Below are 17,913 nucleotides of genomic sequence, written 5' to 3'. Positions count from 1 at the left end.
AGCACCTGCTGCCATCCGTAAGGCCTTGCTTTGCAGTCTCTGCATGTCCCTCCGAAACTGCAGGTGGCAGCCACTCCAAACTGGTGAAGCGCAAGTCATTGTTGGTCGTATTATTGCATTGATTACTCAAACCTTCCTCTGCATAGGCATCGACTTGGTCTTCAGTAGAGGGTACACTGCAGCCAGTTTGGTTGTTGCTCTCTGGCAAGTCTTCTGTATGTGGTTTCTCCAGCTGAGTTAGGAGTCAAGCATCACCCCCAGGTACGAGCTGTTTACCCATTTGATCTCCCGCTCCATTGAGGAGGATCTGGGGATGCTTCCTTTTCAACTTTCTGGTGAATAATGTTGTTGTGGTTCTGCTTGTGTTTAGGGTTACCTGCCAGTTGCTGTACCATTCGGAGAGTCTGCTGAGTGATGTCTCAACGTTCTTAGCCACTTCCTAATCGCTGAAGGATTGGGAGAGGACTGCAACATCATCGGCGTAAATAGCATCCAGCTTTATATCAGTCTGTGGAGGCGGCTGTGTGGGAGGTGGATAGTTACGATTTCTTCATTGCAGGGAAGAATTAAGGGAGGCAGGTGCAACAATGAGTCTGTGGCTTCCTAGCACCAATGAAGTTCATATGTGAAGTAGGCACCAATGAGAGGCACAAACAGTATTAGCCTGTTAAGGAAATCAGATCAGCCAAACTATGCCAGCAGGTTAATGAACTCTTATCTGCTTCCTAAATTAACTGAAGTAACATTTGCATTATAGTTGCTTTATGTCTGCCAAATGGAATTGGAATTCAGGGTATTAACTTGATGTAGTGTTCACCACTGATGGTTATATACATGTTGTTGGTATGTGCTTTACTTAGTCCGAAAGAGTAGAAATCAACATTTTAGAATTGCCATCATATAACACACCAGTAATCGGCAACTACTATTGCTTGCATTCAACTTCAAATGTATATTTCCACACAATTCCTGAATTCCAGGGGTAGAGGTACCATCAGTACAGAAAGATGACGATGCATCATTGTTAAGGGGTATAAAACCAGATCTGACAACCTACTATACATTGGTTACAACAGCACATTTATGATTTGTGAATATATGGTGTACTTGTATATTTTTCTAATATTGCTCATTCAAAATAGCAGGATATAAAGTCTATATTGAGCTGTATTTTTTTGGTACACCATATAAAACCAGTGAAGTATTTTAGGCTACCAATCACTAATCAAAGTATTACAGAAGAACAATAAATACGAATAAATACTATGTGATTAAGATGGCCAAGTGCAGAACAAAATTTAGGTTGCAGAAATAAATAGTTGCTGTTTTAAGAGAAAGAAGCTAATGGTACACTTATCGAGAAAGTATTACAAAGCTAAACTTAGTTCATTCATTGTTTAGTGTGTGGACAAAATATTTGTTGCAAAAAACAATATTTTGACTATATATTAAAGAATAAGATTTCATGATATCATATTTGGAATCTCTGACTATCCATAAAACCTTTGCACAATTTTACAGGAGATTATCACTAGTCTCAGGGCGCTAATGGGGGGGGGGGGGGGGGGGGAGCAGCTACTGGTCGAACAGCCAGGTCTTGAGGAGTTTCCTGAAGGTCAGCAGGTCCTGGGTCTGCCGCAGGTGTGCAGGGAGGGTGTTCCACGTCTTGGTGGCGAGGTGGGAGAACGATCTGCTGCTGGTGGTCGTTCAGCAGATGCGTTGGACGGCGGCGAGAGCGAGGTCGGCAGAGCGAAGCTGGCGGTTCGGGGTGTAGGACTGTCGTTCGTTGAGGTATGCTGGTCCGGCGTTGTGGAGTGCTTTGTGCGCGTGGGTAAGGAGCTTAAAGGTGATCCTCTTGTTGACTGGGAGCCAGTGCATGGGAGACAGTGCAGGTCTCTAAGGTGGGTGGTGATGTGGCTGTGGTGAGGGAGTCCGAGTATGAGGCGTGCAGAGGCGTTTTGTATGTGTTGGAGTCTCTTCTGGAGTTTGGCCGAGGCTCCTGCGTAGAGTGCGTTGCCGTAATCCAGCTTGCTGCTGACGAGTGCCTGGGTGACCGTCCTGCTGGTTTCGGTGGGGATCCATCTGAAGATCGTTCGGAGCATGCGGAGGGTGTTGAAGCAGGAGGAAGAAACAGCGTTGACTTGAAGGGTCATAGAGAGCGTGGAGTCCAGGATGAAACCCAGGTTGCGTGCGTGGGTGGTGGGTGTCGGGGCGGCTCCCAGCGAGGCCGGCCACCAGGAGTCGTCCCATGCTGAGGGGGTGGATCCGAGGATAAGGACCTCTGCCATGTCCGGGTTCAGCTTCAGCCGGCTAGTCTTCATCCAGTCTGTGACGGCCTTCATTCCCTCGTGGAGGTTGGATTTGGTGGTGGCCGGGTCCTTGGTGAGGGCGAGGATCAGCTGGGTGTCGTCGGCGTAGGAGATGATGTTGAGGCGGTGTGCTCGGACGATGTTGGCGAGTGGTGCCATGTAGATGTTGAAGAGGGTCGGGCTGAGGAAGAGCCTTGGGGCACGCCGCAGATGATCGTGGTGGCTTCGGAGCAGAAAGGGGGAGGCGGACTCTCTGAGTTCTATCGGTGAGGAAGGAGGTGGTCCAGGCCAGGGTTTTGTCTTGGATCCCTGCGTTGCGGAGGCGTGTGTGCAGGGTGTGATGGCAGACGGTGTAGAAGGTGGCCGAGAGGTCCAGGAGGATGAGGGCCACGGTTTCGCCATTGTCTAGTATGGTTCTGATGTCGTCAGTGGTGGCGATGAGGGCGGTTTCGGTGCTGTGGTTGCTGCGAAATCCGGATTGGGAGTGATCCAGGGCGTTGTTCTCCTCCAGGAAGTGGGCCAGTCGTCTGTTAGCAGTCTTCTCAATGACTTTCGCCAGGAACGAGAGCAGGGAGATGGGTTGAAAGTTTTTGAGGTCCTTTGGGTCTGCCTTGGGTTTCTTGAGTAGGGCGTTGGTTTTGGCGTGTAACAAGAAACACTGGAAAAATCCGTTGTAATTGAAATGTTTAAGAATTATTGGAGATAATTGCATCCATGGTAGCCATGATGAAGGTGTGGCTTTAATCACGACAAATTTTACTGTTATTTGTAGGTGGCTAAATGACCATGGAATCTGGTGCAGAGACTCAGCAGAGCGGTGATGCAGCTGTTACAGAAGCAGATGCCCAACAAATGACGATACAGGCACAGCCACAGATGGCAACGTTGGCACAGGTATAAAATGGTTTGGTCTTATGTCTTTGTAGCGTCAACAGTACCTGCCAATTGGGGAAGTGAACATCTTCAGACACCACACTGGGGATTTTCTGTTCAGGCATATGCAAATAGCTCACCTCTTGCTACTTTGCTCCATTCTTTTTCATATTATTTAATTTCTGTTTTCAAGACTCAGTATTCTATGTTTTAACTCATTTTTGCAGTCATGCTATTTTCTGATTTATGTATGTAATCATTCTATGCTAATTTTGAGATTGGAACCTTTAGGTCTTTCTAAGATTGACATTTCACCCAGACCACTAAAATGTTGAGGAAGTCCTCTTTAGGGTCTGCTTGCAAACAACATCAGTTGTTTAGCATAAGACCTAAATTAAGGCTGAAATACGTAAATGATATGCCCACAATAGTCGAAAGCTCTGGTTTTTAATTTTCATATGATTACTAACATAGGCAGTTGTAAGTGGTTACATTGAAACTTACCTGAGCTTTTCTTTTCCTTTAGAAACTGTAATGCCCATTTACTGCTATAGGACGTGCAACTACATTTGAACATTACGAAGTAAAAAAAATATGGTAACAATCTGATTTTATGCTTTTAATCTACTCTAAAATTGAATATTTATTCCTTTAAAATTTCACCAGTGATGGGTGATTAAAAGTTTAACTTGTTTGTTTATACATATAATGGATTCTCTCGGAATCTTGATTTGAGAGAAATCTGCATGTTGTACAATATATACAGAATATTATTTTTAATGTGTCCAAATAAATACTTTGGAAAAAAAACTGAATATAGTTAAACCAAGTTCTGCAAATGGACAGGTTCATGTTTTTCTTTTAAAGTTTTATTTTGTATAATGAGAAACTTTTTTATGAAGGAAATATCTGGTTTTTTGTCATATTTTGGCATGCAGCATTTCAATCTTGACTGTCTTTTTTGAGTTACTTGGATCCGAATGAAAAGAAGAAAAAGACCTTCTGATTTAAATAACTGTTTAATGATTTACATGATTTAATGTTATAATTATTGAATCAGAAGATTTGGGAAATTTAAAGTTTAAGAATTCACAAAGCAATATTGAGGACAATATTCATATTAAAGTATCCCCATGGAGAGAATTATTATAAGCTCCATAGAAAATATTAAAAAAGTGTGCCTGGTTTTCAGTCTAAGCTTAGAAAAAAATATTAAAACATATTTGATCAGTGGGCCTCAATTTTTCAATGACTGCATTTTTTGGTAACCATGGCATAGCATGATAGCCATAAAACATTATGCCTTACTTCTACAATTAAGGGTAAGGTCCATATACGTCCATCCGCAAATATATAATTTCATTTGCTGTTTTGTGGCCTTATCCATAACTGTACCGTTTAATTCTGTTCCTTGGTTTTCTTTCTGCATAGCTATTTTTTATGTTAATGTTTTTAAAATGAGCTTAAAAAATGAAGTGAATGCTTCATTTCTCATAATGAGTAGCATAATAATATAACAGTTGAATTGACCACCGTTTTTATTATTGAAAATCTCTTTGCTAGGTATTGAATAGTATTTTATGTATGTTTTTAGTGTATTGGAGAATATTGTACTCCCTGTGATCTTTTCATTTAAATCTTGTTAGTAAGCATTTGATTTGTACCCTGGAGAGGCTTCTATTTGAAACATAAAATTCCCTAAGTTCTGAAGAAAACACCAGCTGACTAATTGGTGGTGTTATGTGTGGTGCTTTAAATACTGTCTAAAACAATTGGAAAATGAATTAAGCTATGTATGAAAGAATTAAATGAATTTTAAATTTGAATGTGTTTTCCCTGAGACGATTAATATATTTTTTTAAACTGTCGTTGTGTAAATCTGTGGAGTTTGTCAAGGAAACATGATCTAACCACTCATTTGCCCTTCTACATGAGCACGGAACAGAAACCTGGTGACTGTCCTTGATGATTTAAGTATGCGAACTGACTTTGGTCACCAGGTGATATTTGTATTACTGGATAGATCAGCCGCATTTGATATGGTGAATCATAGTATCCTGTTAACAAGACTCTTGGATATTGGAAGTTAAGGGTATGGCACTAGAATGGCTCCAGTCTTATCTGTCAGATAGACAGCAAGCAGTGACCATTCCACCCTTCGTATCCAAGAAGGGCGAGCTCCGTCCAATATGGGGTTCCTCAGGGATCGGCAATAAGCCCGATTCTATTTAATATATACCTGCATCCGCTCATCTCTATCATTAAATCCTTTGGAATAGAATTGGTTAATTACGCAAATGATACGCAACTCATGTTCTCAATGGAAGGGAATCAAGCAGTTTCCCTCGATAGATTCCATGACTGCATGCAAGGTACTGCAACCTGGCTCAGAAAGAACTATTTAAAGTTCAATGGAGATGAAACAGAAATAGTATATTGTTCTACGAATAAAATTTCTCGTCCACTTACTATTGAGTTCCGGCTCACCCCTACAGATAAACCGCTTGTTCCAGCTAAAACAGTGCGCAATCTGGGGGTGATGTTGGATAACAATTTGCAGTTGGACTCGAAGGTTAACAAAACAGTTGGTACCTGTTTTTCCCTGATAAGAGCCTTACGGAAGGTTCTTCTGTTACTTCTGAATTCCGCCAGGACACAAGTGGTGAGGAGCGTTATCCTTAACAAGTTGGATTATTGTAATTCCCTGCTTCTTGGAGCACCAAACTCACTGATACTGAAATTACCGAGAAACCAGTCATTGGCAGCAAAGCTAGCTCTTAACAGGCAAAGCAGGTCCTCTGCATCCCTAGCTCTGAAGGATCTCCACTGGCTGCCGATCAGACAGAGAATACAATTCAAATCGCTCTGCATTGTTTTCAAGGCAGTACATGGACTGGGACCTGAACCACTGCAGAGGAAATTTACATGGTATGCTCCCCCCGAGAAGCCGCCGATCAGCAACAGCAAATCTAGTAAATATTTGACGATTTAAAAAAAAAAAAAAAAAACGGGACCAGAGGCAGAGCATTTAGCTCTACAGCTTCATGGCTGTGGAATGAACTTCCGATTGATCTTGGACAATCCGAGAACCTGTTGCGATTTAGGAAAAAGCTGAACACTTGGTGTTTCCCAAGGGATGAGTAAAAAACAGCTATTGCTAATCTTGCCCTGACACCATCCCTTCCCCCTCCCGCTTTTCTTCTGGTTGGTCGTTTCGTGTACACAACTACAATTACAACTATCACACGGTAATCTCCAGCGCCAGGATACCCGTTGGGTGACAGTGCACTATATGAGTACAGCTTACATTACATTACGTTATATATGTAGCTGCCATCCAAAAGAATATATTCGGCAGAGAATAGTGCAAAATCACACCGAAGCATTATGGGATACTGAGTGCTTAAATTATACTGCATGAGAAAAACATTTCAATTACTGGTATCCCAGAAGAGACCGTCACATGGAGGTTCATAGAGTACCTAAATCTAATGTAGGATTTGATAATTGAGTGTCAGTTGGGTACAAATAGCCTGTCTTCTAATTAGTATGTTGATTTCACCTCAATCATTCCTGTAAAGAACACAATGATACAATTTCTGAGCAAAATCCTGTTTCTTATATTAGCTAATAAAATACTTAGTATGTATTATTGCAAACAAATTGCTACCAGTATTGTACCTAATATTGTTCCAAATATCAAACATAAAGGCAAAGTTATTGATCAGTTAATTCATTTGCACATCACAAACATATATTCTCCAGCATTGAATTTTTCATAAATTCACTTGTTTGAATCTTCCCTGTTGTTCTGGTGGCAGCCCCGCTGTAATTATAACAAGCAGTATAAAGAAAAGCATTGCACAGTACAGCTCAATAAGTGACCTTGTTAATAAATTCACATCATTTTAATAGAACCAAACTTAGCCAATCAGAAAGCAACTCTTGAAGCACTCCACAAGGCACATCATACCTCAAATATCTAACCACACGTCCTGTGAAGGGAGTCTTCCTCCCTGACCTTTGTTCAGTTTATCTGCATTCCAGCAAAAATTTGTCATCTTTTTACCTTTTCATCAGATTGATAAATCCCTGGTATTATTTTTACCTGGTGCAAATTCTAGCAGAAAAATGTCAGTCTCCTCTTTTAAAAAAAATAAAGTATTGAAGACCTTGTGAATATGTTGGTAGGCTCAGATTCTATTCTGAAGACTCGCACATGGAATGTGTTTACTTCCTTATACCGCTCCATGTTCCTAAAGACTGCATATACTGTAACGCATTCTCTACAAAGACTCTTAAAGGACAGAGAAGGCAGACTACACCTTTGTCTCCAGAAGAAAAAATTTAAAGAAGACCCAGATTCAGAAGACGAAGGTGAGGGATCTTCATCTCCGCATGAGAAAGCTCAGAATAAGGAGAGATCTAGGTAAAGAGAATCTTCTCAGGAGCCCCTAAAATGATCAATTAAGGTCATCATAAAAGACCTGCGGTTAAGAGCTCTGCTACAGGAAAGCAAAAACTGGGCAATAAAGACAATTTTTGTACTTGTAAGACCAGAAAAAACAGGTCAGAGCCTTCTACACCCTAGATATTACCTATCTCTGAGGGGAAAAAGCATTGACTGACTCCTAGTTGTTGACGCACACGTCCTCTAAAAAAACCATCAACAATGACACAGTCGGTGACACATCTTGACTACAGATGGAGTACCACCAACAATGATGAAAACAACACTGACAGTAGAGAAGCCAGCACCTTTGTCTGCAGAGCCATCAACATTCTTTTAAACCTGCAAGTAACCATCGACTATTCAGTCAGTAGAACCGTTGACACCACCGGCGAAGAAAAAAATGTCATTTTTATCACTGACTAGGGTATTCCAGTCCCTGGTTTACTAGAGCAAACCTCACCCAGTAGAGTGTCTCAACGCCCACCTGCACACTTATTGAATATTGAGGAATTCGATGATGACTCATTTTGGCCTGCATATAGTTCCACCAAACTCACTGTCAAATGCTGAGATGTTGATCTTGAATTCTCATTTTAAGGACCATCCTGAAAAGTCCCCATCAATAGAGGCTTTTGCCGAACAGTATGCCTGTGAAAACTTAGGATAACTATGTTCAAAAGCAGAAGCAGATGATGCAGCTACCCACTGCTCTGGTTACAGTTGTTCACCAAATGCTATTTGATTATTACAGGAGATTCCCAGAGTCAGGCGACCCTCCAGTACCTCCAGAACTGATTTTTCCTAAACATACTGTTTTGCCACACACTTCTCACATGGTTCACACTTTAGGGAGTCCTAGTTGGCATGCAGGGTAAGTGCCACTGCCTGTAAAAACCATTACTGTTTATGATGACTACACTGATAAAGATGAACTAGAAGAGGGTGAGATAACTCAAGACCAACCTAATCTGTCTTGTTCTACACCAACTGACAAGAAGGGAAGACATCTAGATAAGTAGGAAACCACTTTTCGGCAATGGTATGTACCACCGAAGCATTCAATGCATTAGCAATTGTAGACAGATATGATAGGTAGATGTGGTCGTATCTTGGAGCCTTTCTTGAGTTCCTGCCAGCAGATAAAAAGAACAAAACCAAGGCAATTTTTCAGGAAGGGGCAAGAACATCTGATGAGGTGATTGATGCAGCTAAGGATGTTGCCAGCTACCAGAGCAATAGTCTTAAGATTGACTTTTAGCCACATCCTTTAGGCCTGAAGTGCAGGCAAAGTTTTTGATCATGCCATATGACAGTAAGGCCTTGTTTGGCAAACAAGGACGATGCCCTTCAGTCAGTAAGTGTTTTGCAACAGCACCATCTTCAGCCCTTTTGAGGAGCAAGATAAAAGAGTACTTTGCTGATATTGAGGAAAGTTCCCATCAAATAAACCACATTCACAACGGCAGCAGCATTACAGTCCGCAATACCCACAACAGCGATACTGGCAACCACCAATAACCGACTATTCAGGTCAGACTCAATCTAAACAAATATACACTGTCAAGGGTATAGGACCCCTCCAAGCGTCAATTACATTCTCCTGGCAGAGGTCACCTTTATCCACCACTCCCACTTTCTCCCAGCAGGTGGGTGGAAGACTCCTATTAGACAACTGGAGATGCGTTACAGTTGATCAGTGGGTGCTGGGTTTCATTCAGTATGGCCACATGTAAAATTTTTCCTATAACCTCCTCGACTCCACCTTGAAGTATATTTCATCAACACCGTTGTCTGTTAAAATTGGACATTCTTTCACTCATTTGGAAAAAAAGCAATAGAGGAGGTCCCTTTCTGTCAGTGAAACACAGGCGTCTATTCCAGTTTCTTCCTGATCAAGAAAATAATCCGGTCAGTAGAGGCAAATTCTAGATCTTTAGCAGCTGAACACATTTCTGAAAACACAATCGTTCTGGATGGTTACTTTTTAGGAAATTCTACAATTGCTTAATCGGGAAAACCTTAAGACTTAATTAGACATCCAGAACGCCTTTTTTCATATTACCGTTTATTCAAAGAATGAAAAAATATCTAAGCTTCAGGGTGGCCAGATTCCATTTGCAGTTCAAGGTTTTACCTTTTGGACTCTAGTCCTCTTCACAAATGTTTACCAAATGTATGGCCCCTGTTGCTGCTGTTTTGTTTTGGAGAAAAGGCCAGTTGAATTTTAGAGGGTCCTTCATTTCAGAATGTGAAGAGATCGACAAAAGACTGTCTTCAGGTATTCAGATATCTGGTTTTAACTTTAAATGGGGACAACTCTTGCCTTCAACCTAGCAATATGATAGCATTTCTAGGAGCGCTTCTACATACTGTCTCAAGCAGAACCTGCCCTACAGAGGAAAGGAAACAAAACAATAAAATTAGCCGTTCCCCTTTCAAAATAAGATCACTTTCTGTGTACAAATATGAAAAGAAGATGGCCATCACAAGTCGGGTAGGAAGGTTTATTGTGGCACGCAATTCTCCTAACACCATCAGTACATCACATCCCCGCTTTTTTAAAATTATGTCAGCCGTCCCACCTTCTGCCCAGAACCCCCATTCTACCACATTTCACACACCATGCCAACCACTAACCCAACACATCCTTCCCCTTCAACAAAAATGAAAAACAAAGAATGCAAATAAAAGTTAATGCTGAAGCATTTCCCACTGCATATGAAAATGAATCAGACCTGGGATTCCCCAACTTGATATGGAATGAAAAGAAAAACTTCACATCTTGAGTTTGTCTGAAACACTCCCAACCACGTAATCCTTATGCCACACTGGTTTGTGCCTCACGTTACTCACTTGTCACGGATGGTTCCATCCAACACTCGTCTTCAACTCTTCCTCCCAGGTGGATTCTCATGAGGACGACCTAAATATCAGGAATGACAGCGATCATGTCTTTGTTTCAAACCTTGCCATCACTGGTGCTAGCAGTACTTTGAGACACCTTGACAACTTGCTTGGGGGCAGAAAATCGGGAATCACCCTTTAGAACCTGACTAAACTTCCCTCACCTAAATTCCTGGACCCTCATGACAATCCCACCGTACTTCTCTTGTACTTTCCTCCTCACAGCCACCACACCAGCCAAAGTTCGTAGACGGACGAAGTGTGGGACAACATCCATCTCGTATCCGGCTTTTCCGGATGTTCCCAAGTTGTGTGTTGTCCGGACTGAGCAGAAGATTCGGAAGACGGGGGAGTGGGATTGGAGAATCCCAAGAAAGTTCCAGTAGAACCGGAAACCATACTTGAGCTCTCCAAATTGGAGAGACTAGGACCACGTCCGCATTCTGGCGGCAGAATTGAGCCGAGACCCTGGTAAGCATCGCAAACTGGGGAAAAGCATAGCCCCGCTCGTCCCTCCAATTCTGAAGAAAAGCATCGGTCTGTGCCGCCAGGGGATCCGGTCTCCAACTGAAGAACCGAGGAAGCTGATGGTCCAACCGGGAAGCAAAAAGGTCGACTGAGAATGGACCCCAGAGACCCTTGAGGTTCGAAAAAATCCCTGGATGCAGCTTCCACAGGCTCCCGTCGTAAAAATGACGAGAATGAAAATCCGCCACCTGGTTGTCCCGACCTGGCAAGTACTCCGCCGTCACTGACAACGTGGTTCTGTAGGCAGTACTGCCTTAAATTTGCCGCCATGTCCGAGAGCGCTCTCGTCGTTCCCCCGAGATGGTTGATGTACCGGACCGCCGATACATTGTCCATCTTCAGCAAAACGCAAGACCGAACGGAGTCCTTGGTCCAGCATTGGATCGCAAAGGATCCCGCCAAGAGCTCCAGACAATTGATATGTAACTGTTGCTCTTGTGGTGACCACACACCGCCTGTTGTGAACTCGCCGCAGCGAGCGCCCCAGCCGGATTTGCTGGCGTCTGATTCTATAACAATATCGGGCACGGAACCGAAAATCGCTCGCCCGTTCCAGGCCTCCATGTTGGCAAGCCACCACTGAATCTCCTCCCTGGCCTCCGCCGAGATGGGCATCTTCTGAGAGTAGGAGCAACCCATGCGAAGATGATAGGCTTTGAGACGCTGCAGGGCCCTGTAATGGAGCGGACCCGGAAATATGGCTTGAATCGACGCCGACAGCAAACCTACCAGGCGGGCCAGCTGTCTGAGAGAGAGATGATGCTGCACTAGTGCCCTCCTGAGTTCGTGGCGGATCTTCGCCAACTTGCGGGAGGGAAGACTGAGAGTCGCCGCTACAGAATCGATCGAAAACCCCAGGAAGACTACAGTCTGGGACGGAACGAGAGTAGACTTCGCTTCGTTGATCACGAAGCCCAGACTCTGAAGCAGATCGACTGCCGTTTGGAGTTGACGAGACAAGGTTGAGGGACACTGCGCCATCAGTAGGATGTCGTCCAAGTAAATAATGAGGCGTATGCCGGACGCCCGCAGCTTCTCGATCACTGGACGGAGGACCTTGGTGAAACACCAAGGGGCGGAGGACAGTCCGAAGGGAAGGTTGGCGAATTCGTAGGTGACGCCCTGCCAGCGAAACTGAAGATGGAGTTGACGAGACAAGGTTGAGGGACACTGCACCATCAGTAGTATGTCGTCCAAGTAAACAATGAGGCGTATGCCGGACGCCCGCAGCTTCTCGATCACTGGACGGAGGACCTTGGTGAAACACCAAGGGGCGGAGGACAGTCCGAAGGGAAGGGTGGTGAATTCGTAGGTGACGCCCTGCCAGTGAAACTGAAGAAACCTTCGGTGAGGGGTAAAAATGGGAACCGTCAGATACGCGTCCTTGAGATCGAGACGCACCAGCCAGTCGTGCGGCCTGAGCAGATCGCGAAGAAGATGGATTCCCTCCATCTTGAAGTGACGGTAAACCAGCCACTCGTTGAATTTGCGCAAATTGATCACTGGATGCTGACTCCCGTCCGCCTTGTCCACCACAAACAGGTTGCTGATAAAACCATTGGGATGAGGTAGGGATTCTACTACAGCCCCTTTGCTCAGCAGGGAACGCACCTCCTGGTCGACCAGCGCAGCGTCAGCAGAGGAGAACGAGAGAGGTCGTGGAGGGGACGGCTGGAAAGGGTCCCCGAGGAACTCTATATGAAAACCCTGAATGGTTTGGAGAACCCACGCATCCCCCGTGAGAGAAGTCCAGGCCGGGAAAAAACGAGCCAGACGGCCCCCTACCCTTAGAAGGGAAGAAGGGAGAACACTCACCGGAAGAATTTGGAGTTGGAGGCTTCTCCGCCTCTACCGCCTCTGTATCGCCCTCGCCGTCCTCTTGTAGGGTAAAAATTCCCGAATCGGGCTTGGTCTTGGTACTGCCCTTGATTGGAGCCTTGTCCTCTCTGTTGGTTAGGACGGCCGGACGAGCGGCCCCTGCCTCGGCCGGCCCCCCGGAAAACCCGAGGGCGAAACACCTTCCTGATCGAAGATTGAGCTCTGTCCAGAGACGTGAAGGTGTTGACAAAACGGCCCGTTCCTTCATGAAAGGCTCACCGAAAAGACCCCCTTGGGCCACCGGGCCTGCCTCAGAATCCGCTAAGTCCCCCAACTTCGGGTCCACTTTGATTAGGAGGGACCTGCGCCGCTCTGTAGAAATGGCGCAATTGGCGTTGCCAAGAAACACTACCACACGTTGGGCCCAGGAGGACAAATGTTCAGGGGAAATTAGAGACCCGGAGGCCTTGGCCTCCTCCACCATGTCCAGGATTTTAGTAACGGGCCCTAAGGCGTCCAAAAGTTTGTCTTGGCAAGCCCGCCAAGACCTATCAATGCCCTTTTTCGGATCTTTTACAAATTTCTGCAGAAAAGTGGCCATACGCGGGTCAATATCAGGGGTGGCCGCCACTTTGCCTGCCAGCGAGGGGCGAAGGCATTCAGCCCTGAGACAATTTTGAACCGACGCCTCTAAAGGCTGCCGAATATGGTTGGCCACATAAAGAGCGACCTTGTCACAGGGCGCCCATTCTGAGGACCTTGGATGCAGGATATCTGCAGGGTTTAGCATATCTGCACAAAGATTCCCCTCTGCGGGGTCCAGCGCCGAACCTGCAGAGCGATCGGGACATGGAGGGCCTGCAACATTGCCGTCGTCTCCTTGATCAGGATCCACCGGCATCGTCGGCGTACCCGGGGTGGGGTTACTTGCCAAGAAAGCCTGTTTCAGGCGAGCGAAGGCGTCCAAGTCCACCCCTGCCTCCATAGGGCGCTTCGCCAGCAGAGGTTGAGAACCCACTGGGGTAGCACCAGAAATGCTAGAAGTTGACGCAGTTTGTGTCGCCCTGGCCAATTTATCGCAGGCCTGCTCAATTTTTGGGAAAGGCGATCTTCCAGGGGCCCCATGGCCTGCTCAACCGCTTTTAAGATGGACGAATCCACCATTTCGTAGAAGTCATCGTCGTATGGCAGAGTAGCGAGTGGGTCCTCCTCCCACTGTTCCTCAGTATAGGTTTCGTCCTCATATGACTCCATAGTTACCAAAAGGAGACCAAATATAGCTCTGCAGTGAAATGAACTGTATATATGAGGCTAAAAAGTGGTCAAACTCAGTATGGGGGGGCTGGCTGGCAGCCTACACTTTAGGCAAGCAGTGCTTGCAATCGGGACACAGGCCTGGCCCAGCAGCCCTGGTGCAAAGTATATCAAAGGGCGACCTGCCAAATATGGGCCCGCAGGAAGAAACCTGCCTTACAGACTCCTGGGAGCGTTATCAGAATCAGGCCTAATACAGACCCCCAACCTGCACAGATTGTACCAAAATCCTGTCAGGGGCGTTCAAATAAGATGCTGCTTAAAGGCAGTTACAGACCGTACAGACTGTGTAATGGCAGGCCCAGGCTCAAATACGGTGATGCTTTCCCGAGATCAATCCTGCGCGGAATCTCGGGAATGCACACTGTACTACGGAGCGCGCACACGCGCGGCCGCAATGCGCACCGCGAGCCGCAACAACAGCGCAGCCGTTAGGGAGGAACGCTCCCACGGCTGCTTGCGAGTCCGCCGAGTAGCGGCGGACTCGCCACAGAAGAAAGATTACTTGGACAAAGTAAACACCAAAACGGGAAGAACGCGAGGCGCGAGTCGATCCGTGGCGGCGCGCGCCTCGCGTCTCGCGTCTGAGGCATAAACTAATGTACAGACAATGCTGGGCGGCGCGAAGGAAACTAGCAGGACATCACCGGCCGAGCCCCAGCAAGCGCAAAAATAAACACAGTGCCAGTCACCATACGGTATCAACCAATATACCTGAAAGCCATTAACTGCCTAAAGCCAATTAAGCAACCCAGTGCAAAGCACACTACGGTATAACACACAATGTATATGAAATTAACGGCTTAAACAAATGAAAGTATTATGAGTAACTCAGTATAATAAACTACTCAATCACAAGAAAAAACAAGCATTGGCATAGCCAATAGGTCTCGCCTTTGGTACCTTATAAGTGTTTATCCATGCAACAGTTGCATAATTAAATACTTATAAGGTCCCAAAAGCGAGACCTATTGGCTATGCAAAGCGGCCGTGCGGCCGCGAAAGTGAAAGTGATCACGATCACACATCAAAGCGGACGTGCGGCCGAAAGTGAAAGTAATTGCGGTAAAACGCGGCGGCCGCGCACATGCACTGTGGCTCTAGGCTGGCCTGGTAGCACTTTTTGGAGCCCTCTCAATAAGTCTCGCCAGACCAGCGCATGTGCTGGGTCAGGCGAGACCTAAACAGGACTTATCTGGCTGCAAGCAGCGAAGAAAGAGAGTGGGAGTGAACAGTGACAGAGGACTTTATCCAGGACGGAGCCTGTGATTGGTGCAGGGAAGATGACGCTCTACCTGTGGACTCTATTGTTGTTTTGATCTCTATTCCCTAGGTTTCATGGGAATAGTAGTTTGTTTTGTTACCTTAAAATGGCTGCTGTTCAATAAAGTGGAGAAAGAATAGCATAATCCTCGCCTCTGGTCCTGACCTAGAATCTAGAAACATCTGCATTTCATATGACACCAGTTGTGTGCCATTGTCTGTTACAATCTCCGCAGATTAGCCTTCCCTTACAAATACACTGTAAAAATTGAATGACAGAGCTGGAGATGACGCTATTTACAAAAGCCACCAAAGGCCATCTTGACATGTAATCCCTGAGAATTATGGCAAATTTGGAATTTTCCAATAAATATTTATGGGGCCAGCTATGAATTGTTCACTTTCGCCCATTGAATTAAATGAGAACTCCCCGGGTCAATAGGGGTAGGTTGAGTCACCTGGGATTTATTACTAAGGACACAAGGCACACAGTCAAGGCACAAAACATTCCATTATGTCTGCCCCAGGCATTTATCAGAAATCTGCGGAGCTGTCACTTTGAGTAACAGCCATGCGTTCACACGTAATTATTGTGCGGCTGCTGTGGTGAACAATGATGCAGCACTGAGGCAAGCAGTCCTTCGCCATCTATTTCAGTGAGATGAGCTCCTGTATATTGTAGCATGTACATTTCATGTTTGTTTCCCACCTAATATAAATATATTTATATGTTCACTGAAAAAAAGAGGTTAAATTGAGTTTATAGTTAGGCTAAAATTTCAGTGACAATTTAACGTTTTTAACAAAAAAATCTGCTGTTTACCATTTATAATAATCTTAAATAACTATTTGTGCCCTAAAATAACTGCAACTTGTTCTCTTTCCATGTACAAATTTGTCATCAATAATGTTATTTCAAATGTTGCAGTGATGTTATCAATGATGTTATAGAACATGTCATGAGCGATGTAATATGTGGAGTATCCAGCTGTGCATTGCAAGAGTATGATTATAGTTACTTGAGGTCCTTTGGGACCATCCAGAAGGGCTAGAGGGGCTCAGTATACTTTCTCTGCCCCCTTATATCTAAGTGTTATCAACAAACTCTTGGCAGGGGACTAAATCCCCAAGTCCTTTAATGGCTGCCTGCATCATTTTTGCTTTTGTTGCAGACAGTCAGCCAGGTCGTACGTTCCTGCAGAAGACTTAATCCTTTGAGAGCGAGTTGGCTCTAGGGAAGAAGGGCCGTAGTCTAGTCTGAGTGCTTTTTAAAAAGAAACATTTTTTTATTGTGTTTGAGGGACTCTCTAGCAAGAGTGCCGCGGATCCAAACGTCCAGATATAGAAATATTCTTCATCCTTAAGTTCTCTAAAACTACTGAACGGATTTACACCAAATCACAAAATGCACACTTTCTGGACCAGGATGTAGCTTACTGCCAAATTTGGTGTAAGTCTGTTAAGCTGTTTTTGCTTTATTGCTTTCCTAAAAAGTCTATGGAAAATGAACGGAGATTTTGCATTTTGGGGCACCCCCTTTTTCTTGGCCCCTGCTTGACAGACCACCCAGAAACATTACATGCACAAACTAGGCAAAAAAGAACACATTCGTTTAGAACGTTTGGTGATGGTTTGTGAAATCAAATCCCAAAGTTATTGGAAAACAAAAAATGAATTTCCTAAGGAAATGTATACCTAGCTATAACTACCCAGTGGTGACTGCCTCTGGGTAATTATATGTGTGTGTATGTATTTATAGTGTGTGTGTATGTCAATGTGTATCTTTATATATATATATATATATATGTATGTGTGTATATATATATATATATATATATATATATATATATATATATATATATATATATATATATATATATATAATCTCAAAAGTAGGCAAACCTTGGAAGAATTCAAGATAAGCAGCCTGCACACAGCATGTCTGTTTCAGCATATTTTTAACTGCAACGTGTTTCAACCTAACTGGGTCTTTGTCACAGCCTCATTACAATACATCGTGCTCAATTTCCCATAAAAAGCAAAAGCTGTGATAAACATAAAATAAATACTATACATCAAAGGCTGGAGTAAATGCAAAATATTCATAGGCTTTGTTTGTCATGGTTCCTGGGTTTCTAACAAATACAATATTATCATGTAAAGCAAATTATAAAAAGTGGTAACATGAGGTTATCAAAAAATATTTTCACCATTCTTTTTGGTATTTAGCATTATTATAGAAAGTGCAGTCTTAGAAATCAGACCATACATTGCAGGAATGATACACATAGCAAGTTTAGAACATGTCTACTGTACACATATAATATATATATAGATAGATATATATATATATATATATATATATATATATATATATATATATGTATATATGATGTCGCTGTTGATACAGACTCCTCTAATTCAAAAATAGTCAGTTATCATAACTGACCA

The 17,913-nt window shown here is 44.1% G+C and overlaps 1 protein-coding gene across 4 annotated transcripts in view; it reads left to right on the top strand.

Annotated features, from left to right (window-relative positions):
• CREB1 (cAMP responsive element binding protein 1) overlaps positions 1–17,913 on the top strand; it is a 283,803-nt gene that overhangs the window by 79,009 nt on the left and 186,881 nt on the right. The window contains exons 1-3 of one of the 4 annotated variants that reach the window (XM_085648884.1): positions 371–481; positions 3,082–3,203; positions 3,709–3,779. In XM_085648884.1, the coding sequence (XP_085505010.1) occupies positions 3,777–3,779 (3 nt within the window). In that variant the 5' untranslated portion in view covers positions 371–481; positions 3,082–3,203; positions 3,709–3,776. Of the gene's footprint in view, positions 1–370; positions 482–3,081; positions 3,204–3,708; positions 3,780–17,913 lie in introns of those variants that run through there. The other 3 variants (XM_085648883.1, XM_085648882.1, XM_085648881.1) reach the window with 3 other exon arrangements.

The sequence above is a fragment of the Triturus cristatus genome, chromosome 3_2 (genome assembly GCF_964204655.1).
Source record: "Triturus cristatus chromosome 3_2, aTriCri1.1, whole genome shotgun sequence".
Lineage (NCBI taxonomy): Eukaryota > Metazoa > Chordata > Amphibia > Caudata > Salamandridae > Triturus > Triturus cristatus.
Note: the sequence above shows the minus strand (reverse complement) of the source record. Positions and strands in the feature narration are given on the sequence as shown.